The sequence below is a fragment of the Balaenoptera ricei genome, chromosome 8, assembly GCF_028023285.1.
Source record: "Balaenoptera ricei isolate mBalRic1 chromosome 8, mBalRic1.hap2, whole genome shotgun sequence".
Taxonomy (NCBI): Eukaryota; Metazoa; Chordata; class Mammalia; order Artiodactyla; family Balaenopteridae; genus Balaenoptera; species Balaenoptera ricei.
The window spans coordinates 78,774,270-78,797,608 of record NC_082646.1 but is presented as its reverse complement, the minus strand read 5'-3'; the positions used below and the strand labels follow the sequence as shown (position 1 = coordinate 78,797,608).

The 23,339-nt window shown below is 35.0% G+C and overlaps 1 protein-coding gene across 6 annotated transcripts in view; it reads right to left on the bottom strand.

The window, feature by feature from the left end:
• Window positions 1-23,339, bottom strand: part of ANO5 (anoctamin 5) — a 100,193-nt gene that overhangs the window by 29,060 nt on the left and 47,794 nt on the right. For all 6 annotated transcript variants that reach the window (XM_059931269.1, XM_059931270.1, XM_059931274.1 and 3 more), the window contains 5 exons: window positions 16,882-16,995; window positions 13,790-13,905; window positions 4,767-4,901; window positions 4,170-4,275; window positions 4,016-4,076 (listed from right to left, as the gene is read on the bottom strand). In XM_059931269.1, coding sequence (XP_059787252.1) covers window positions 4,016-4,076; window positions 4,170-4,275; window positions 4,767-4,901; window positions 13,790-13,905; window positions 16,882-16,995 — 532 coding nt within the window. The remainder of the gene's footprint in view (window positions 1-4,015; window positions 4,077-4,169; window positions 4,276-4,766; window positions 4,902-13,789; window positions 13,906-16,881; window positions 16,996-23,339) is intronic.

The window sequence follows — 23,339 nt, the reverse complement described above, 5'->3', positions numbered from 1 at the left end:
ATCAATAAGGAATCATTGGACTTAAACTACACGTTAGACCAGAGGGACTTAACAGGCATTGACAGCACTTTCCATCTAACAGCAGCAGAATACACATTCTTCTAAGTGCACATGGAATGTTTTCCAGGAAAGGTCATATATTAGCACCACAAAACAAGTCAATAAATTTCAAAAGTTTGAAATCATGTCAAGCATCTTTTCTGACCACAGTGGTATGAAACTAGAATTACAGGAAAAGTTAAAACTGGAAAATTCATAAATATGTGGAGAATAAAGGACATGCTACTGAACAAACTTAGAAAAATCAACAGAGAAATCAAACAATATCTTGAGACAAATGAAACTGGAAATACACTATACCAAAACTTACAGGATGCAACAGAAGCAGTTCTAGGAAGGAAGTTCATAGTGATAAATGCCCACATTAAGAACCAAGACAAAGTTAAAATAAACAACCTAACTTTAGACATTAAGGAACCAGAAAAAGAAGAGCAAAGTAAGCCAAAGGTAGTAGAAGGAAGGAAATAACAAAGATCAGAGGGTAAATAAATAAGAGACAAAAAGACAAGAGAAAAGATCAATGAAACTGTTTTATTTTGAAAAGATAAACAATAGAAAACCTTTAGCCATAATTACCAAGAAAAAAAAGATAAGGCTCAAATAAATAAAATTAGAAACTAAATAAGAGACATGACAACTGATACCACAGAAATACAAAGGATCATGAGACTACTATGAACAATTATGTGCCAACACAGTGGATAACCTAGAAGAAATGGATAAAGTCTTAGAAACATACAACCTACCGAAACTGAATCATGAAGAAATAGAAAATCTTAACAGACCAATTACCAGTAAGGATATTGAATCAGTAATCAAAAACGCCCCCACCAACAAAAGTCCAGATCAGATAGCTTTACTGGTGAATTCTATCATACATGTAAAGAAGAATTAATCCTTCTCAAACTCTTCAAAAGACTAGAAGAGGAAAGAAAACTTCCAAACTCATTTTATGAGGCCATCATTATCCTGACACCAAAGTCAGACAAAGACACTACAAGTAAAGAAATTATACTTGATGAACATAGATGCAACGAACCCAAACAAAAGAGTACCAAATCAAATTCAGCAATATATTAAAAGAATTATACACAATGATCAAGTGGGATTTACTCCAGGGATACAAGGATAGTTCAACATCCACAAATCAATCAACATGGTATATGACATTAACAAAATAAATGATAAAAAAAAATCATCTCAACAGATGCAGAAAAAGCATTTAACAGAATTGAACATCCATCAGGATAAAAACTCTCAAAAATATAGGTATAAATGGAATGTACCTCAATATAATAAGGGCTATACATGACAAGCCCACAGCTACCATCATAGTCAATGGTGAAAAGCTGAAAGCTTTTTCTCTATGATCAGGGACAAGACAAGAATGCCTATTCTTGCCTCTTATATTCAATAGAGTACTGGACGTCCTAGCCAGAGCAATTAGTCAAAAATAAATAAATAAATAAAAGACATATAAATTAGAAAGAAAGAAGGAAAGAAGTAAAACTGTCTCTGTTTGCAAATAACATTAAATTATAAAAAACATCCTGAAGACTCCACCAAAAAACTGTTAGAACTAATAAATAAATTTAGTCAAGTTCCAGAATAAAAATAAATATATAAAAACTCATTGTGTTTCTATATACTACCCACGTACTAACAGAAAGAGAAATTAAGAAAATAATCCCATTTACAATAACATCAAAAAGAACAAAATACCCAGGAAAAAATTTAACCAAGGAAATGAAAGATATGTACACTGTATACTACTAGACACTGATGAAAGAAATTGAAGAAGACACAAATAAATGGAAAGATAGCCCATGTTCATGGATTGGAGAAATTAATATAAAAATGTCCATACTACCCAAGCAATCTCCAGATTTAATGCAATCCCTATCAAAATTCCAATGCTATTTTTCACAGAAATAGAGAAAACAATCCTAAAATTTGTATGGGGCCACAAAAGACTCCAAATAGCCAAAGCAATCTTGAGAAAGAAGAACAAAGCAGTAGGCATCATATTTCTGATCTCAAACTATATTACAAAGTTATAGTAATCAAAATAGCATGGTACTTTTGGCATGGCATAAAGAGAAACACACGGACCTATGGAACACAATCAAGAGCTCAGAAAATAATCCCACGTATTATGGTCAGTTAATATTTGACAAAGGAGCCAAGAATACTCAATGGAGAAAGAATAGTTTCTTCTATAAATGGTTTTGGGAAAATTGGATATTCGTTTGCAAAAGAACAAAACTGAAAAAAAAGGGAACCCTCATGCACTTTTGGTGGGAATGTAAATTGATGTAGCTGTTATGGAAAGCAATATGAAGGTTCCTTGAGAAATTACAAATATAAATATAATAGGATGAAGCAATTCCACTTTTAGGTATATATCCAAAGGAAACAAAATCATTATCTTGAAGTAATATCTTTACCCCCATGTTCACTGCAGCTGCTGGGTGTTCCATGCATAATTGCTCCTCTATTTGTTACGACATATAAGGTTAGTGTTGGTGTACAATCTCTGTCAATGGAAAGAATTGAAAACTACTACATTTGTTGTAATTTGTGTACCTATCATCCATTTCTAATTCCAAAAAATGACAGAGGCAGGATTTGGTAGCCACATGATGAAGAGATGTCCATATACTAACTTAACCAGAGGAGGTTGCTGGAGAATTGTGGGTAAGACTTCTCTGTCCCCCGTTCTCTCTTTGAATCTGGCCTTTTCTCTTCAGACCATAGCAGTCAAGCAGAAGTAACAGAAACCCATAAGAACCTCTGCTTCAGGTACACATCCCTACAAATGTTGGTGTCCTATCGCCTGAATCAAGCTACCTTGCTCCCCGGCCAGTTGTTTTCTTTTTTTTAATTAACTAATTAATTAATTATTGGTTGTGTTGGGTCTTTTTTGTTGCGCGCGGGCTTTCTCTAGTTGCGGTGAGCGGGGGCTACTCTTCATTGTGGTGCGTGGGCTTCTCATTGTGGTGGCTTCTCTTGCTGCGGAGCATGGGCTCTAGGCGCACAGGCTTCAGTAGTTGTGGCACACGGGCTCACGGGCTCTAGAGCGCAGGCTCAGTAGCTGTGGCGCACAGGCTTAGTTGCTCCGCGGCATGTGGGATCTTCCTGAACCAGGGCTCAAACCCGTGACCCCTGCATTGGCAGCTGGATTCTTAACCACTGTGCCACCAGGGAAGTCCCTCCTTGGCCAGTTTTTAAATGCACACACTTGCGCTTGTTAGACTTTTTTTGTTAAATTGGAGAGAAAAAAGTCTATCTTTTCCCAGAGTCCCCCAAATTTTTAGACATGTTTTAGAAGTCTTTAGGCCTCTTCTTGCCAAGTTACTCTTACAGAAAATACTTTCCTCACTGATGGCGGGAATAACTTCATGGCACTTCTACTTCCCACGTGATACAAAAGAGAAGAGATACTGGGACATTTCCAAAATTAAGGGAAATTCCACCTTACATGGGAGATTTTTACCAAATGGAACTGGAAGCTGGAACTAGAATTTGACACAGGAAATTTAAATTCAAATGTTGATGTATTAGCCCTCAACAATTTTTGAGTCTTGTTCCAGTTTGTATCCATGACTCAATATCTTCCAGCCACCAAATACTTATGTTTATTTCTCCTGAATTAAGCACTTATTGAGCCTGTTTTTACTACAGTGTTGAGAGAGTATAATCTGAATACATATGAAGTTTCAAAAATTATAGTGTTTTTCAGAGAAGTGAGCAGATGATTAATGGAGACCTTTCTGGACCAAGGATCAAGACAAATGACCATTGGTGTGGACTCCATTAGTGTACTGATGCTAGCAAAGACATAAAGATGTAAAATCACCTTTGGTTTATAAGGTATGCCAACTGTATATGTTATATGAATGGCCATAAAACAGATAACATGGAGAAAGCTGTTTTTATGTAACTATTTACTCACCCCAAATTCCCATGAATATTGCAAAGAACACTGTTGACTCATTGTCAAATAAATGGGAGAACTGTAAAACAATAACAACATCACAAAGACTACTTAGTATCAAATGAGGGAGGGAAATTGCAAGTCTTTTCAACATACCACAATACATACGTACCTTTGAAGCCAAACACGTAGAATTTAGTCTCCAATAGTCACACATTACATCACAGAGTGGGCACATGATAATCTGACCCCCAATCTCAGGGTCACAGATCTCAGTGCTGCAGAGGGAAAAGGAAAGTTTTTGTTTTGTTTTGTTTTGTCCACACGGCATGGCATGTGGGATCTTAGTTCCCCGACCAGGGATTGAACCCATGCCACCAGAAGTGGAAGTGGGGAGTCCTAACCACTGGACTGCCAGAGAATTCCCAAGAGCAAAGTTATTTTAAAAGTGACATGTTTGGGTGAAAGTCCAAAGCTGTTCTTATTGGAACAACTTTATACAGCTTCTTATATATGGCACAAGGGGAAATGAACTAGCCATTTTTGTAGATCAAATCACGCTTTGAGGAACAGAATCTTTAGAGCCCATCATTAAAAACAAATTTTCCATAAAGCACCAGGTGAGGGCTAGCTGCTATGTTTGGGTCTTTTTCAGAAATATCAATTATCTGCTGCCATAGGAAACATTCTGACACAAATTCCAGAAAAATAATAGCAACAGTTTCAGTTAGCATAAGATTCTCTATTTGGGCAACTCAGTTGCACTCACCTGCTTGAGTTATCATGCATCGATAATAAGCCGTAAATAAAACAAGCTAAGCCAACTATAGCTGCAAAAAACAGCATTTCTGTGTAAAATCCGAGAAAGACAAAATAGATGCCAACTTTTTCTCCGTAATAATCCCTATGAAAGAGGGTAAAAAGAGAATCAGAGGTTGTAAGAATGATACAGTTCTGAGAGTCTTGGTTTTGTATTCAGACAAACTTGAATTCTAATTTTGGCTCCATTGCTTTCCAGCTGTGTAATTTTGATAAAGTTACTAAACTTTCTAAACTTTAGTTTCCACATCATAAAATGCCCGATAATGCTTATCCATAGAATTAGTGTAAGGATTAAAAGAGACAACACATGTAAGTAAGAAGCCAACTGAGTGGAAGTTAAGATTTACTTTTGAAATAATCAGGTAATTTGAAAAGCTTTTAAATTTTAAAGAGAGTTTAAATGTTTTGAAATAAAGTGCAGAACATTCATCTAGCAATTAACAAATCAAAATCACATCCACAATCTGTGCATGGACTTTTGCTTTATCTCTCTCTAAAATTGAAGAATGTACTCAGACCACAACAGATGAGAGTGGTTGGTTGTATGTATGAACTTCCATCTTCCTCTGAATTTGGACCGCTGATGGATGCTTATAGAATTGTAAGACAGGGTGCAAACCAAGGAATCAAAAATGAGTGTTTAATAAAGTTCCATAAAATATACAGTTCAGCACTTGCTTTACAAAGAGTTAAAAAGTGACAGCATTAGTTGGCATAAATGTTCAAGTCTTATAACCACTTTTTAGGGGTTTTTTTCTGTTGTTTTTTAAACCGACTCTCTCCTTAAGGAATCTCTCAAAGAACCAGAGAACAAGGTTTTCTCTGCCTCATAAAACCAGGTTTTTTAAAAAACAATACAAAATAGGTTAATCTTCTCCCTTATTCACGTAGAGCTCAGCTCACTAAATCCATGAAGTCTTTCCACAGTTTCCTAGACAGAGAGATGTATCCCTTTTGGGCTCTAATAGCATGATATATATAAATCTATTATAGCACCTTTTATTAAATTGTAATTTCCACACATGCTCAAAAAACAGGCAAATCTAAACATAAAGGGTTTAAATTTTACATAACATAAACTTACTTAACATAATTTCCCAATGAGTAGGTTTTTAAGTTTTTTTTCACTCAATATTAATTTTATTGAATCTCCCATTCTTCAGTTTTCAAAGTTTCTAATCTTTTCTAATGAAACAGGCATCTTTCTGCTTGTACCATCTTTCATTCTTTCATTTTTTCATTATTTTCAGTGATAATAAACATTTTTACATTGTTGTTTTCCCTTGTTCTGCTTTTCAAATTACTATAAACTTGAAATTAAATTATAATTCCATTGTATTCCCTTGTTAATTTACCATTTACAACTTCCTTAGGTTCACTCACACAGGATGAGCAAACTTGCTTTTTCTCTTTTTTTCGTTTTTGCTGAAAAACATAGCAATTATTATAATACTGCATAACATCAAAATCTAAAAAAACGAATAAAAATATTTGATTTGGGAACATTTACTATTCACCGTGTGTATTTCCATTTGATGTTTTAAAAATTATAGAATCAATAATTTTTAAGGTAAAACATCAATATTACTGCTATACACTTAACCAAAAAATTATTTGGGAATTCATAAAGAAACTGGATATTTCAAAGAACTACATTTTTCTTCCTTTCAAATTTCAAGAATCTTATTCCTTGAGAATTAAAAAAAAGTCCTCAAGAACTCCAGACCTTTAATTAGTATTTAAAAGATTCTCAAAAAGAGAAATGCTCAAATGAACATTTGTTATATATGGAATTATAGAAATAATTTTACTAAATTTTGGATTTGGGGAGCTTAATAATAGATTAACAACTAAACCATCTCTTAAGAATCCAAAAAGCAAGAGACATGTCTTAGATTTGTATTATGGTAAATATGTATATATTATTTACATATTATTGAAATAACGTTTAAGATGTTAAATTCTTATTATTCAAAACAAAGAAAATGAGAAAAAGCCAATAATATGAGATACTATGTAAAGTATCAAACATAAAGAGAATAAATACTTCGAGTATTAATTTTTTAGAAAAATTTGCCTTTTATTTACACTTATGGTATTTCTTAACCTGTCCATTTTACTTGCTAGATTTTGCACTCATCTATGGCCCCATAACATTTAACAGGGCATCTCATAGGTAGAAGACATTCAATAGTCTTGGTTGTGAGATCTTGTGAGAAGGCCTTGGTCTAATTTTGTATTCCCAGGACTTAGTACTTAGTCTGAGACATAGCAAATAATCAAAACAATGATGATGGAATTGAAATAAATACAGGCTTGAGGAATGAATGAACAAAACGCAAAAACATTTCGTCTAAAGAGATTCATTTTTATCATGAATTCATGGACATCTGAGAAACTTAGCTTAGCGATTACACTATCTAGGTTTTTAATAGCACCATTATAGTCACTGTAAACATATTTGTTCTAACCTATTTGCTATATAGCAGTATATCAATTTTATTTATAAGCATTAAGCCATCCCAATAGATGATATCAAAAGAAAAATTATTTGGAGCTCTTAAGTTGGAAAGAAAAAATGGGATCAGAAGGCATATAAAATTGAAGACTAATAAACCAATGATGGTAACCTTGGTATTCCCGGTTCTCCCTGAAAAAATATAATCTAATATGACAAAATGATCAGTACCCAAAAGGCAGTAAAAATATTTACAAATATTTGGACATGGAACTTAAGTTTGGTGTAGAGATAACATGAAATATGTGAAATCTAGGAATTCAAATCCTATATTCTAAATCTCTTTCTAGGCACCCCTAGTCATCCTTTTTTTTTTTTAACTCTCTATATCCAATCCACTAGGTCCAATAAATTCTGTCATAAAAGTCTTTTTCCTTTCTTTCTTTCTTTCTTTCTTTCTTTTCTTTTTTTTTTTTTTTTTTTGGCTGTGTCACAAGGCATGTGGGATCTTAGTTCCTCGACCAGGGATTGAACCTGCACCCCCTGCACTGGAAGCGCAGAGTCTTAACCATTGGGACCACCAGGGAAGTCCCGTAAAAGCCTTTTTCTAATTCATAGTCTCCTCTTTCCTTTTACCAGTGCCTTGGATATGACCTTCAATATCTATTACTGGAAAATTTTAACAGCCTCCTTACTTCCCTGACTTCGGTCTTGCATCCTTCTACTATCTGTCCTGTTGCCAAGAGAGTAATGTTTCTAAAGCACAAGATTAAACAATGACCGTTTCCTCCTTCAAAGGTTTTGTCCTTTCATCTTAGCAGTGTTCTTCATGATTTTTTACTGATAAACATTCAAATCTTACCAGCCACACTTCCTAAATGAAGAACTAAATGCACAATGCTCTTCTTTAGCCCAGTGCTCTGTACTTGTTCTCTCTATCTGGGATATTCTTACCTAACTTGTTTACCTAGCAACCTGCTACTTCTCTCAAGACACACTCAAGAATAAGCACTGTGAAACTTTCCCTGAGGTTGTCATAAAGGTAGGTGCTCTTTCCTCTGTGCTCTGTTCTTTCATGAGTATCACTCTGCTGTAATTATTATGCATTTGTGTGTCTTCCTGCAAATATCTTTGTGTTAGGAAACCACGTTCTGACTACCTTTATAGCTCTAGCCTCTTGCTGATATCTAGTGATGCTAAATAAATGCTCATTAAAGGAATGTGGGCATTGTAATTATGCATCTATAGACAATTCCTTTCTACTTTTAAGGATATTTTTATTTTTATCAAGTCTTCCCATAAAAATCTTTCGTAAAACCATAAAATCAACAAGGAGAGGAAATAAAAGCACACCTGATACAGGCCTTCAAGCATCATGACAGAGAACACCATGATCTTCAAATTACCTGTAAGTAAATAAATAAACCCAGTTCCAACTGAGTACCTATTACCAGCTGCCATACCTGAGGTACAGAGAGCAGTGAAGAAGATGCTTAAGAAATTCTAGGGAAAACATGTAAAGTAGGGTGGGGACATTAGACAAACACAGACAAAATAATCCCTGGGAAAAAGTCTAACTAAATGCCATAATACTGAACACATGTTGGGACTTGGTAATTCGTAGTACTAACTAAAAGAAAGGGATCTGAAAATGAGTAAGCCTAGAAGTGGCAGCCTCAGAAAAGCAATGTTTCTGGGGAAGAATCAGATATAAAGGGTGGTACTTCTTAAAAGTGGCAGAAAAGAGAGAGAGTTAGGATTCTATAGAAATGAAAGAAAAAGCGTATGACAAGCACAGGATATCATCCATGAAAGAAACTGCATGGAATAGGGAAAAAAACTAACAGAAGAGTGTACTCTAATGCTAGAAACTCCATGAATTAAACACAAACAGAAAAAAGCAGAGCATACTATACAAAATTATGTTTAAAAAAAACTGAAAATGTGAAACAAAGAGCTTCAGCTAATGAAAATTCTCCCCAAAGAACATGAGGAATACTGTAAAAAAGCAGTACAAACTGAATTAAATGTTCTCAAATAAATAACTGCAAATGCAAGAAAATATCAGAAATATAAAAATAAGAAGAGAAGTGGGAAAAAACAGGAATAAATAAAACAAGAGATGAAAGAAACCAAAAAACAGAGGAAAGAGAAGAACGCTATAAGATCATGTCAGAACTGACGATGAAATTATGAGGTATTCAAGAGAGAATAAATGGACACCAAGTGAAAATCTAATAAAAGATGATACAAAAAACAGGATACCTATCAAAAGAATGAAAATGACATAGAGAAGTAAAAAGGGTCTCAGGAAAATTGTTTGATATGAAGACAGGCAAAAAAGACCTAACATACAGATAACTGGAGTCCAAAGAAAATAATCAAAGCACTGGAAAATAATTATATTTTAAAACTATAACCCAAGAACACTTTCCAGAAAAACAAACAAACAAACAAAATAAACAAAATAAAAGATACATATTTAAAGAATCCACCAGGAACAGGGAAAACTGACTTAGAACAACCAATTCCAAGACATAATGTGTTGAAACAATCAGACTTTAAAACAAACAAGCAAACAAAACTCTCCAAGGCCCCAGTCAAGATGATAAAGTAATGTACAAAGGCAAAAGAATTTCCTACTAAATGAGGACACACCAGAGGCATTTCCACTAAGATCAGGAACAAGGCAAAGACACCAACTATTATTCAACATTGTTCTGTAATTATCAGCCAATGAATTGAATAAAAGAAAATAATTATAGACATAAGAATTGGTAAAGAAAAGTAAAATATTTCTATTTAAAGATTACATGATAATATACCTGGATAGCCTTAATGAATCAATAAAACTAATTCAATAAAGAATTCATCAAGGCATTAGAATATAAAACTAACACTCAGAAGACAATAACATATAACATGTAAGTAAATACATAATTTATAATAGCAACAAAAATATAAAATACTTAGGATTAAACTTAAGAAAGTTTTATAACTCTATAACACTCCTGAAAATCCCCAAAGTACGCTTAAACTAAGACATACCTTTCCCTTGACAACTTTTCCTTGATTAGAATGTCTCATCATCAAAATACCAGCCTACCTAAGTTAATTTATAAACTTAATTTGACCCCATAAAAATACCAACCATCTTTTTTAGTAACAAGCTAGACAAGTTGATACTAAAGTTTATATGGAAAAATAAACATGTAGAATGTAAAAGGAAACACTGAGAGTAAGAGCTATGGTGAGGTATTAGCCCAACTAGATATTAAAACATACTAGAGGTAAGCCACTACAATTAAAAGAGCCTTCTGAATCACTTTGCTGCATGCCTGAAACTAACACAACATTGCAAATCAACTATACTCTAATATAAAATAAAAATTAAATTAAATAAACAGCCTGCATGGATAGTTAGCTAGATCAACAGAATAGACAGAACATCCAGAAAGCAACTCAACTGCATATAGAAATCGAGTATATGATAAAGATGGTACCTCAAATCACTGAGGCAGTGATAAACATTTTAATAATAGTTTTGGGACAAGTAGAATAGAAAGTGCATATTTAACTTTATAAGAAACTGTCAAAGTTGTTTCTTTAAAGTTGCTATACCATTTCGCCTTTCCACCACCAGCGTTTGAGATTTCAAGTTGTTCCACATCCCTGATAGCACTTATTGCTGCCAATCTTTTAGATTTTAGCTATACTAGTGTGTGTGTGGTGGTATCTTAATGACATTTTAATTTTTATCCCCTTAGTGAATAAAGATGTTGTACATCTTTTGATGTACTTATTGGCAATCCATAAATATATTCCTTTGGTGATGAATCTTTTATCTTTTGTCTCTTTTAAATTTTGTCTTATTATTGAGTTGCAAAAGTTCCTTAAATATTCTGGATAAAAGTCCTTTACTGATATGTGTGTTGCAAGTATTTTCTCCAGTCTGTGTTTTGCCTTTTTATTTTTGTAACTGTCTTTTAAAGAGCATACATTTTTAATTTTAATGAAGTTAAATTTATACATTTTTTTAAATTGTGCTTTTTGCGTTTGATCTGAAAAGTCCATGCCTAACTCCAAACCACATACAATTTTCTCCTATATGTTCTCCTAGAAGTTTTATAGTTGTAATGCTTACAATTAGTTCTCTCATCCATTTCAAGTTAGTTTAAATTTTTGTACAGGAAAGAAGTAAGATTCACATTTTTCATGTAGATAGCCACTTGTTCTAGCATCATATGTTGAAAGGACTATCCTTTCCCCAATGAATGACCAGGCACCTTTGTTGAAAATCAATTGACTATATATATGTGGATCTATTTCTGGACTCTCCTTTTATTAAAGATTTTTCTTTGGAATAATTTCAAATATATAATAAAGTTACAAGAATAATTCAAATAATACCCATATATCCTTTAATTCTTTTATTGTAAAAATATTGTTCCATTTGCATTTTATCTCACTTCATATATTATATTTCCCCATATATATATGCCTTTTTCTGAACCACTTGCAAGTAAGTTGGTTGAATATGTACATCATGGTCCTTTACCCTTAAATACTTTATTGTCTATTACTAAGAATAAGGATATTATCCTACATAATCACTGAGAAGAAACCTTAGGAATAAGAGCTGTTTTCTGCAGTTTCTCCCTCTGCGATAATATAGTGTTTCCTTTCTTGTCTTTTCGATTACCTAGTTAAAAACTTTACACCTAGCTATCAATTCTTTATATTAAATTGTGTCAAAATTTTTAATTTATTTAAAAAATTATTTCATTACTAAAATGGAAAAGCAGTATCATTTGCTATAAATGAAAAGTTATAATAATAGGATGAAAAGCTTTAAAATGTTATTAAATTTAAGCTAGATACTGCGATCTGATGAAAAAATCTGAGCTTCCACTTTGTTGTAAAAGAAAATCAGCAAGTGTTAACACGGTACTGACCTGAGATGTAATGCATTTGTCTATATCAAGGGTTATAAGTACAAACCTTTGGGGAATATTTACAGCAGAAACATCTGTAGACAGCTAAATACTCTCAATATATTTTGAACAATGTAAAATATGTAAACCTCATTCTGACAACTTTGCTTTTTTGAAAACATACCATGAAAATATTCTCCAAGGGCACTAATTGTAATAGTGAAAAATTTGAAACAGCCTAATCTTTTTCAGTAGAAGAATAGACAAATAAGTTATGCAAAATTTATAATATGGTACCCTGTGTTCTGTTAAAAAGCACAAGATAGATCTGTGTGTACTCAAAGGGAAGTATGCCAATAATATACTATTTAGTGATAAAAGAAGATCTTAGCAAAAAAGTAAACAAAGATTCCATTGCTCCAGGAAAAAAGAAAAAGTGTATGTATTTTACTACGCATGCACATACAAATAAGACTGAATGGCTATTACCGAATAGCCATAGTTACTTCTGTGGAATTCAATGGAGGTGTAATTTTACTTAAAACTTTGCCCATCTCTTTATTGCTTGCAATTTTTTAGATACATGTCCTACTTTTATAATTAAAAAAATTAAATGGCCATTAATCAGAACAATTAAAATATCCATCCAATCAAGAGTTCATATAAAGATTTACGGAAACCACAGTTTATATGCTAGTTGCCTTCTATTTATTCTTAAAAATTTCCCCTCTTATTTGCCTTAAATGAAACTGTTGGAATAACATTTCACTTGGTTTGGATGTAGACATCAAAGTCAGCCTCACAAAAAGGAGGCTGTGACGCTGTGCAAGCAGAGCAGTGAAAGCATACCCCACTGAGCAAAACTACTGCTTCTAGCAACCAGGGCTCTGTAATCTGATGCTTTCTTTATTGAAATCATAGCAGGAGTCTCCTAACATCCTGTATGCATGTAATATTGTCATGGTTCAAAGCAAGAACCTGCAACCATAGTCTTCTTGCATAGCTAATGAAACTGTCTAAAGAATTGAGATAATAGAACAATTGCCTTCACAGCTTTCTGAGATCAATACACACACAAACATCCATACATAACCTTTCTGCTATCTTCTAAATTCCTAGACTCAGAGGAAAACAAACAAACAAAAAATAATTGTGTTAAACACTAAGTGCTAACCCCATGCTAAGAAAATATACATATATCATTTAACTATCAAATAACCCCATAAGGAAAGTACTGTTGCTGTTCCTATTTTACAGATATGAGTCTCATAGAGGTTAAATAACCTGACCATATTTATATGCTTCTAAGAGAAAGGGCTTGGATTTGAACCCCATCTACCTAAATGCTAAGGCCCAACTTCTGAACCATCAAGCTATCTCTGCACTGTGGTTAAGACCATTCTGGCAACAGCATTTTGCTCACAGATGAATGACTAAATGGTAGCGTAGATACAAAACTGGGAAGATGGGAAATGTAGTGGGTGAGAATAGTAGTAAAAAGAAAGGAATACGATGCCATTGTGAATAAAAACCACATAATCAAGTTTTAATCAGTTTTATTCTGTGTAAGAAACTTACCTAATCAAATTAAAAGGCTGTTCCTTGTAAAAATAGGAAAACCGAGCCCAGTTCTGGCAAAGTGTGTACCTTTCATTGACAGGATTAGGAGGTTCTGATGGCTTCCAGTATTGACCCTACAGACACGCAAGAAGAAATTACTGAATGACAAAGCAAAAGACAAGGGTGGATAAAGGAACACTGCTTTTATAAAAAGGCTAGTGAATGAGGCAAATGTTCTCTTTCACTTTTCGATTTGGATTTTCATATTCTATTGATGTAAGTTACTAAATCACTTAGTGTATTGTAGAGTGTAGTACATTTGCTACACTCTACAATAAATGAAAATAATAGTGCTTTATTTATTAAATTTTCACACCCAGCTATCTAAAAACACAAGTTGAAGTCTGAGACTTTGGCTTTACTCAAGCTGCTCCTTTGACCTGGAGTCCTCCTTTCATCTCTACTCAAATTCCAACAGTCACAGCTCAGGGATTCCCACAACTGTATCACTGGCTGGGACTTTGGAAATAGGCTGACATTTTTATTTTATATATGGAAAAACTGAACCCCAAGCAAAGTTAAGTGAATGATCCAAAGTCACACAGCTATGACTGGAATCTCCTCTAGGCAACCTGTCTTGTCTTCACTGGCCATCACTGATATCTGTTTCCCAAAGAATTTAAAATATACAACAGACTTTAGCACTTAAAAGCCTCAATATTGTTTCACGTGTAAGTTCCTTCCCCATTTTTAGGTACTGAGTAGGCGTATTAATATAAAGTTAATTAGGGCCTAGCAGGGCACTGTCTACACATAGCTGTTCAATATTTTCTCTTTAACTGTTTGCCTAGACAAGTAAACTACTGAAGACAACACTGAGCAAACACCCAATCTAAAATTAAGCACATATGAAAATCTCTGTATGACAAGGTATAAGATTTTATATCATCCAGATTCCAAATTTTGTCTTCTTCTATAGCTTGTCCTACTGAATCTTGAGAAATGAAATAGAAAAAAAGAAAAAAGCTGCCTATTTGCATATCTTTAAAAAAAATAAAAAGGTTCTTTAAAGCACATAAGAGAAAAATCGAGTACCTAAACCTGTATTCAGGAGAGAAGAAAGGAAAAAAGGTAAAATTAATAGTAAATGATAGCTCTCTGTAGCAAGAGCTCAGTAACACTGATTTTCTAGTGACCGTGGAGGGCTCTGCTGGAAGGCTAGATATATGGAGTAAAATTGCTGGTGACTGAGGACAGTTTGGCTTTATGACCTGGTGAGAGTAAGAAAAGAATCAATGCCCTAAAAACAAACAAACAAACAAAAAAATCCTCAAAATCTTCAAAAAAAGAATGAGCCCTTTTGCGAAGAATGATTAACAAAGAATGTGTAGCAAAGTGTTTATTAACCCGCCATAGATCTCTCTACTTGATCAAACGCTGTGGCATTATTTAGAATCCATAATCCCCTAGAAGTTCTTTTGCCCCAGGGAAAAATGTGTGTATGTGTGAATGCGGGGTGGGGTAGTTTCTCTAACACAAGTTAAATTCTCCTGAATTGATACTAGTGTTGAGAATTGCCACTCATTTTGGAAAATTCCACTAACATACCAAAGATAATCAACTAACCAATGTTGAACAGACCTAGAGTCAACAGTTAACATACTGTTGAATAAATATTGACAGAGGAAAGCTGGAAAAGAGAGAGACTGGCTTTGGGCTTTTGGAAACGATGACAGCAACATCATTTTCAAAAACATGGGCAGGACTTCCCTGGTGGCACAGTGGTTAAGAATCCACCTGCCAATGCAGGGGACACGGGTTCGATCCGTGGTCTGGGAAGATCCCACATGCCGAGGAGCAACTCAGCCTGTGTGCCAGAACTACTGAGCCTGCACTCTAGAGCCCGGGAGCCACAACTACTGAGCCTGTGTACTGCAACTACTGAAGCCTGCGTGCCTAGAAACCCGTGCTCCACAAGAAGAAGCCACCACAATGAGAAACCTACACACTGCAACGAAGAGTAGCCCCTGCTTGCTGTAACTAGAGAAAGCCCACGCGCAGCAACGAAGACCCAATGCAGCCAATAAATAAATAATAAAATAAAAATTTAAAAATTAAAAATAAAATTTAAAAAAAGGGCAATGATTTAGATGCCACTTGTTTAAATAGAAATACCTCGTTCTTTTATATTCCAAAGGAATGTGTTTCTCGAAAAGAGGTCATCATCAAAAAGTCTTTATGAGTATAGCAGAGTTAAACAGGAAAAAAGGACACCAAGGTTCCAGGAGATGATCCAAACTAGTTTATATGTGTTCAGCCAAATAATATCTACTGACAACAGGTGATGAAATTTAAACACTGAATATCCAAAAGGAAAGGTTTCTCTCAGAAACCCCCAGAAACTAGGCTATCTCGGTTGACAAGCCAAATTTTAGGTTTGGTTAAATGGGTGCACCTTATAAAATGTCACTTCTTTGTTGAACTCAATGTTTTTGTACATGATCCGCCAGCCTCAATCCTACTCCAGAATCTCGGTTGTTTGTCTGAAACTTTCTTATGGACTGAAGTCTTTAGCTTGTTTTGAAGTTGTACTTCTGCTTTATTTCCCAGAAATTCCTAGTCTGTGAGCTTGGATTCATGGTTGTGTTCCAGTAATACCTAATAGAATGCTTTACATATAATTAAAACCAATTATACATTTGATGAATGAATACATGAATGCATGCAATTTAAGTCCTTCACAACTTAAAAACTTTATAAATAAGAAAAGATTTGATGGATAGAAATTTCCAAAAGTTATGTTCTAAAATGTTGTTTTAATATAACTGCTATTTTCAATATGGGTTCTAAAGAAAATTCATGTGCAAATGTAATAATTTTTAAATGAATTTCCACTGAAATCTCAACGTAGAGAGGTATTAACTATGTGTTTCAGCATAGTTCTCAGCTTGGACCTAGGGAGTCTGTGGGGATTTTCCCAACATGAACGAGATTAAGCAACCTGTCATAAAACAGGAAGCAAATGGAAGATTCCTTCTCCCAACAAGGCAGCCTCTGAATGTGGGAAAGGGAAAACGGGCTCAGTATTTCAAGACCAAGCACATACTTACATCATGGAGTGGAAAGGCAGATGAATAAGTGTGAGAATTTAGCAGTCTTTCAATCCCAAACCTTTTCTTCCCATCCTCTATGCCAAAAGGACACCGTGAGAGAATATAATAAACCTATAAGGTAAGCATAAAGAAACACACATTTCAGAACTTTATGCTTTCTATATTTTTTTCAAGTCACAATTTAACAGAGTCTGCTTTGCCTCAATACAGGCTCTGATTATGGAAGGAACCTTCCCCTTTTTGTTTGGGGGAAGATGTAGAGGATGGGGTTGTATGGAGTCACAGGTATTTCACCTCCTGGGTATGAGAGCTCGTTATTCCCTTGGGGAGAGGAGGAATGGGTCATATAAGTTATTTTTCTTCTCCTGTCCCAAGCTCCTCTGGGAGTCCTTTGTACCAGAATTCATACTATAATCAGGGTTTCAAGTTAGAGTCTAATACCACTGCTACTAACAGTTCAGGAAGGATAAAATGGAGTAGAATTGACACTTGGCCAAGCTGTCTTGAATACTTTTCATTAATTACTCTGATGTTTTGAATAGGGCCTTTTCTTGATATCAGGATTTATTAACTCAAGATTATCACACCTCTGCAACTACTTTGCAATCATTTACATATTTTTATCAGTTTTTTCTGCTATATAGTTTGGGCATTGTGTCGTCTGCTTTTGTGTATTTGTCAATTCAATCTCATCTGTTTTTTGTCTTGCAGGAACTTTCCAGTATTTCTGCTTTGAATTTGGCCATTTTAGCACTGTTCATTTTTTTTTTTTTCTATTTTTTTTAATCTCAAAAAAAAAAAGTTTATTTGTATGGCAGGAGAGAATAGAGGTTAAAAGAATCTTCCCAAGCTGACCATAACTTTTTTTTTTTTTTTTTACTTTTTTGGTTCCATAAACTTTATTTCTCTTTTTTTTTTAACATCTTTATTGGAGTATAATTGCCCCACAATGTTGTATTAGTTTCTGCTGTATAACAAAGTGAGTCAGCCATACGTACACATATATCCCCATATCCATTCCCTCTTGCATCTCCCTCACACCCTCCCCATCCCACCCCTCTAGCTGGTCACAAAGCACTGAGCTGATCTCCCTGTGTCATACAGCTGCTTCCCACTAGCTATCTAGTCTACATTTGTATATATGTAAATGCCACTCTCTCACTTCTTCTCAGCTTACCCTTCCCCCACGCCGTGTCCTCAAGTCCACTCTCTATGTCCGTGTCTTTATTCCTGTCCTGCCCCTAGGTTCCTCAGAACCATTTTTTTTTTTTTTTAGATTCCATATATATGGTATGTGTTTTTCTTTCTGACTTACTTCACTCTGTAGGACAGACTCTAGGTCCACCCACCTCACTACAAATAACTCAATTTCGTTTCTCTTTATGGCTGAGTAATATTCCATTGTATATATGTGCCACATTTCTTTATCCATTCATCTGTCGATGGGCACATAGGTTGCTTCCATGTCCTGGCTATTGTAAATAGTGCTGCAATGAACATTGTGGTACATGTCTCTTTTTGAACTATGGTTTGCTCAGGGTATAGGCCCAGTAGTGGGATTGCTGGGTCGTATGGTAGTTCTATTTTTAGTTTTTTAAGAAACCTCCATACTCTTCTCCACAGTGGCTGTATCAATTTACATTCCCACCCACAGTGCAAGAGGGTTCCTTTTTCTCCACACCCTCTCCAGTATTTGTTGCTTCTAGATTTTTTGACGATGGCCATTCTGACCTGTGTTAGGTAATACCTCATTGTGGTTTTAATTTGCACTCCTCTAATGATTAGTGATGTTGAGCATCCTTTCATGTGTTTGTTGGCAATCTGTATATCTTCTTTGGAGAAATGTCTATTTAGGTCTTCTGCTCATTTTTTTTTTTTTTTTTTTTTTTAAATAATCATTCCTAAATTCACCTCTGAAGAGAATTACAACATCCTTTTTTTTTTTTTAATGCTATTCTTGTCTGCTTACATTCTTTTTATGTATGTATGTATGTATGGCTTTTTTGGGTCTTCGTTTCTGTGCGAGGGCTTTCTCTAGTTGTGGCAAGCAGGGGCCACTCTTCATCGCGGTGCGGGGGCCACTCTTCATCGTGGTGCACAGGCCTCTCACTATCGCGGCCTCTCGTTGCCGAGCACAGGCTCCAGACGCGCAGGCTCAGTAATTGTGGCTCACGGGCCGAGTTGCTCCGCGGCATGTGGGATCTTCCCAGACCAGGGCTCGAACCCGCGTCCCCTGCATTGGCAGGCAGATTCTCAACCACTGCGCCACCAGGGAAGCCCCTTCTGCTCATTTTTGGATTGCGTTGTTTATTTTTTTGATATTGAGCTGCATGAGCCGTTTGTATATTTTGGAGATTAATCCTTTGTCAGTTGCTTCGTTAGCAATTATTTTCTCCCATTCTGAGGGTTGTCTTTTCGTCTTGTTTACGGTTTGCTTTACTGTGCAAAAGCTTTTAAGTTTCATTAGGTCCCATTCGTTTATTTTTGTTTTTATTTCCATTTCTCTAGAAGATGGGTCCAAAAGAATCTTGCTGTGATTTATGTCATAGACTGTTCTGCCTATGTTTTCCTGTGAGAGTTTTATAGTGTCTGGCCTTACATTTAGGTCTTTAATCCATTTTGAGTTTATTTTTGTGTATGGTGTTAGGGAGTGTTCTAATTTCATTCTTTTACATGTAGCTGTCCAGTTTTCCCAGCACCACTTATTGAAGAGGTTCTCTTTTCTCCATTGTATATTCTTGCCTCCTTTATCAAAGATAAGGTGACCATATGTGTGTGAGTTCATCTCTGGGCTTTCTATCCTGTTCCATTGATCTATATTTCTGTTTTTGTGCCAGTACCATAATGTCTTGATTACTGTAGCTTTGTAGTATAGTCTGAAGTCCAGGAGCCTGATTCATCCAGCTCCGTTTTTCTTTCTCAACATTGCTTTAGCTATTCGGGGTGTTTTGTGTTTCCATACAAATTGTGAAATTTTTTGTTATTGTCCTGTGAAAAATGAAATTGGTAGTTTGATAGGGATTGCACTGAATCTGCAGATTGCTTTGGGTAGTAGAGTCATTTTCACAATGTTGATTCTTCCAATCAAAGAACATGGTATATCTCTCCATCTGTTTGTATCATCTTTAATTTCTTTCATCAGTGTCTTATACTTTTCTGCATACAGGTCTTTTGTCTCCTTAGGTAAGTTTAGTCCTAGGTATTTTATTCTTTTAGTTGCAATGGTAAATGGCAGCATTTCCTTAATTCCTCTTTCAGATTTTTCATCATTAGTGTATAGGAATGCAAGAGATTTCTGTGCATTAATTTTGTATCCTGCTACTTTACAAAATTCACTGATTAGCTCTAGTGGTTTTCTGGTAGCATCTTTAGGATTCAGTATATATAGTATCATGTCATCTGCAAACAGTGACATTTTAACTACTTCTTTTCCGACTTGGACTCCTTTTACTTCTTTTTCTTCTCTGACTGCTGTGGCTAAAACTTCCAAAACTATGTTGAATAATAGTGGTGAGAGTGGGCAACCTTGTCTTGTTCCTGCTCTTAGTGGAAATGGTTTCAATTTTTCACCATTGAGAACGATGTTGGCTGTGGGTTTGTCATATATGGCCTTTATTATGTTGAGGTAAGTTCCCTCTATGCCTACTGTCTGGAGAGTTTTTATCATAAATGGGTGTTGAATCTTGTTGAAAACTTTTCTGCATCTATTGAGATTATCATATGGCTTTTATCCTTCAGTTGGTTAATATGGTGTATCACTTTGATTGATTTGTGTATATTGAAGAATCTTTGCATACCTGGGATAAACCCCACTTGATCATGGTGTATAATCCTTTTAATGTGCTGTTGCATTCTGTTTGCTAGTATTTTGTTGAGGATTTTTGCACTTATGTTCATCAGGGATATTGGCCTGTAGTTTTCTTTTTTTGTGACATCTTTGTCTGGTTTTGGTATCAGGGTGATGGTGGCCTCACAGAATGAGTTTGGGAGTGTTCCTCCCTCTGCTATATTTTGGAAGAGTTTGAGAAGGATAGGTGTTGGCTCTTCTCTAAATGTTTGATAGAATTCGCCTGTGAAGCCATCTGGTCCTGGGCTTTTGTTTGTTGGAAGATTTTTAATCACAGTTTCAATTTCATTCCTTGTGATTGGTCTGTTTATATTTTCTATTTCTTCCTGGTTCAGCCTCAGAAGGTTGTGCTTTTCTAAGAATTTGTCCATTTCTTCCAGGTTGTCCATTTTATTGGCATATAGTTGCTTGTAGTAATCTCTCAGGATCCTTTGTATTTCTGCAGTGTCAGTTGTTACGTCTCCTTTTCCATTTCTAATTCTATTGATTTGAGTCTTCTCCCTTTTTTTCTTGATGAGTCTGGCTAATGGTTTATCAATTTTGTTTATCTCCTCAAAGAATCAGCTTTTAGTTTTATTGATCTTTGCTATTGTTTCCTTCATTCCTTTTTCATTTATTTCTGATCTGATCTTTATGATTTCTTTCCATCTGCTAACTTTGGAGGTTTTTTTTGTTCTTCTTTCTCTAATTGCTTTAGGTGTAAGGTTAGGTTGTTTATTTGAGATGTTTCTTGTCTCTTGAGGTAAGATTGTATTGCTATAAACTTCCCTCTTAGAACTGCTTTTGCTGCATCCCATAGGTTTTGGGTTGTCGTGTCATCTTTTCATTGTCATTTGTTTCTAAGTATTGTTTGATTTCTTCAGTGATCTCTTGGTTATTTGGTAGCGTATTCTTTAGCCTCTATGTGTTTGTATTTTTTACAGTTTTTTTCCTGTAATTGATATCTAGTCTCATAGCATTGTGGTCGGAAAAGATACTTGATACAATTTCAATTTTCTTAAATTTACCAAGGCTTGATTTGTGACCCAAGATATGATCTCTCCTGGAGAATGTTCCATGAGCACTTGAGAAGTAAGTGTATTCTGTTGTTTTTGGATGGAATGTCCTATAAATATCAATTAAGTCCATCTTGTTTAATGTGTCATTTAAAGTTTGTGTTTCCTTATTTATTTTCATTTTGGATGATCTGTCCATTGGTGAAAGTGGGGTGTTGAAGTCCCCTACTATGATTGTGTTACTGTTGATTTCCCCTTTTATGGCTGTTAGTACTTGCCTTATGTATTGAGGTGCTCCTATGTTGGGTGCATAAATATTTACAATTGTTATATTGTCTTCTTGGATTGATCCTTTGATCATTATGTAGTGTCCTTCTTTGTCTCTTGTAATAGTCTTTATTTTAAAGTCAATTTTGTCTGATATGAGAATTGCTACTGCAGCTTTCTTATGATTTCCATTTGCATGGAATACCTTTTTCCACCCCCTGACTTTCAGTCTATATGTGTCGCTAGGTCTGAAGTGAGTCTCTTGTAGACAGCATATATATGGGTCTTGTTTTTATATCCATTCAGCCAGTCTATGTCTTTTGGCTGGAGCATTTAATCCGTTTACCTTTAAGATAATTAACAATATGCATGTTCCTATTCCCATTTTCTTAATTGTTTTGGGTTTGTTATTGTAGGTCTTTTCCTTGTCCTGTGTTTCCTGCCTAGAGAATTTCCTTTAGCATTTGTTGTAAAGCTGGTTTGGTGTTGTTGAATTCTCTTAGCTTTTGCTTGTCTGTAAAGGTTTTAATTTCTCCTTCGAATCTGAACGAGATCCTTGCTGGGTAGAGTAATCTTGGTTATAGGTTTTTCCCTTTCATCACTTTAAATATGTCCTGCCACTCTCTTCTGGCTTGCAGAGTTTCTGCTGAAAGATAAGCTGTTAACCTTATGGGGATTCCCCTGTATGTTATTTGTTGCTTTTCCCTTGCTGCTTTTAATAGTTTTCCTTTGTATTTAATTTTTGATAGTTTGATTAATATGTGTCTTGGTGTGTTTCTCCTTGGCTTTATCCTGTATGGGACTCTCTGCATTTCCTGGACTTGATTGACTATTTCCTTTCCCATATTAGGGAAGTTTTCAACTATAATCTCTTCAAATATTTTCTCAGTCCCTTTCTTTTTCTCTTCTTCTTCTGGGACCCCTATAATTCGAATGTTGTTGTGATTAATGTTGTCCCAGAGGTTTCTGAGACTGTCCTCAACTCTTTTCATTCTTTTTTGTTTTTTCTGCTCTGCAGTAGTTATTTCCACTATTTTATGTTCCAGGTCACTTATCCATTCTTCTGCCTCAGTTATTCTGCTATTGATTCCTTCTAGAGAATTTTTAATTTCATTTATTGTGTTGTTCATCATTGTTTGTTTGCTCTCTAGTTCTTCTAGGTCCTTGTCAAACGCCTCTGTATTTTCTCCATTCTATTTCCAAGATTTTGGATCATCTTTACTATCACTACTCTGAATTCTTTTTCAGGTAGACTGCCTATTTCCTCTTCATTTGTTTGGTTTGATAGGTTTTTATCTTGCTCCTTCATATGCTGTGTGTTTCTCTGTCTTCTCATTTTACTTAAC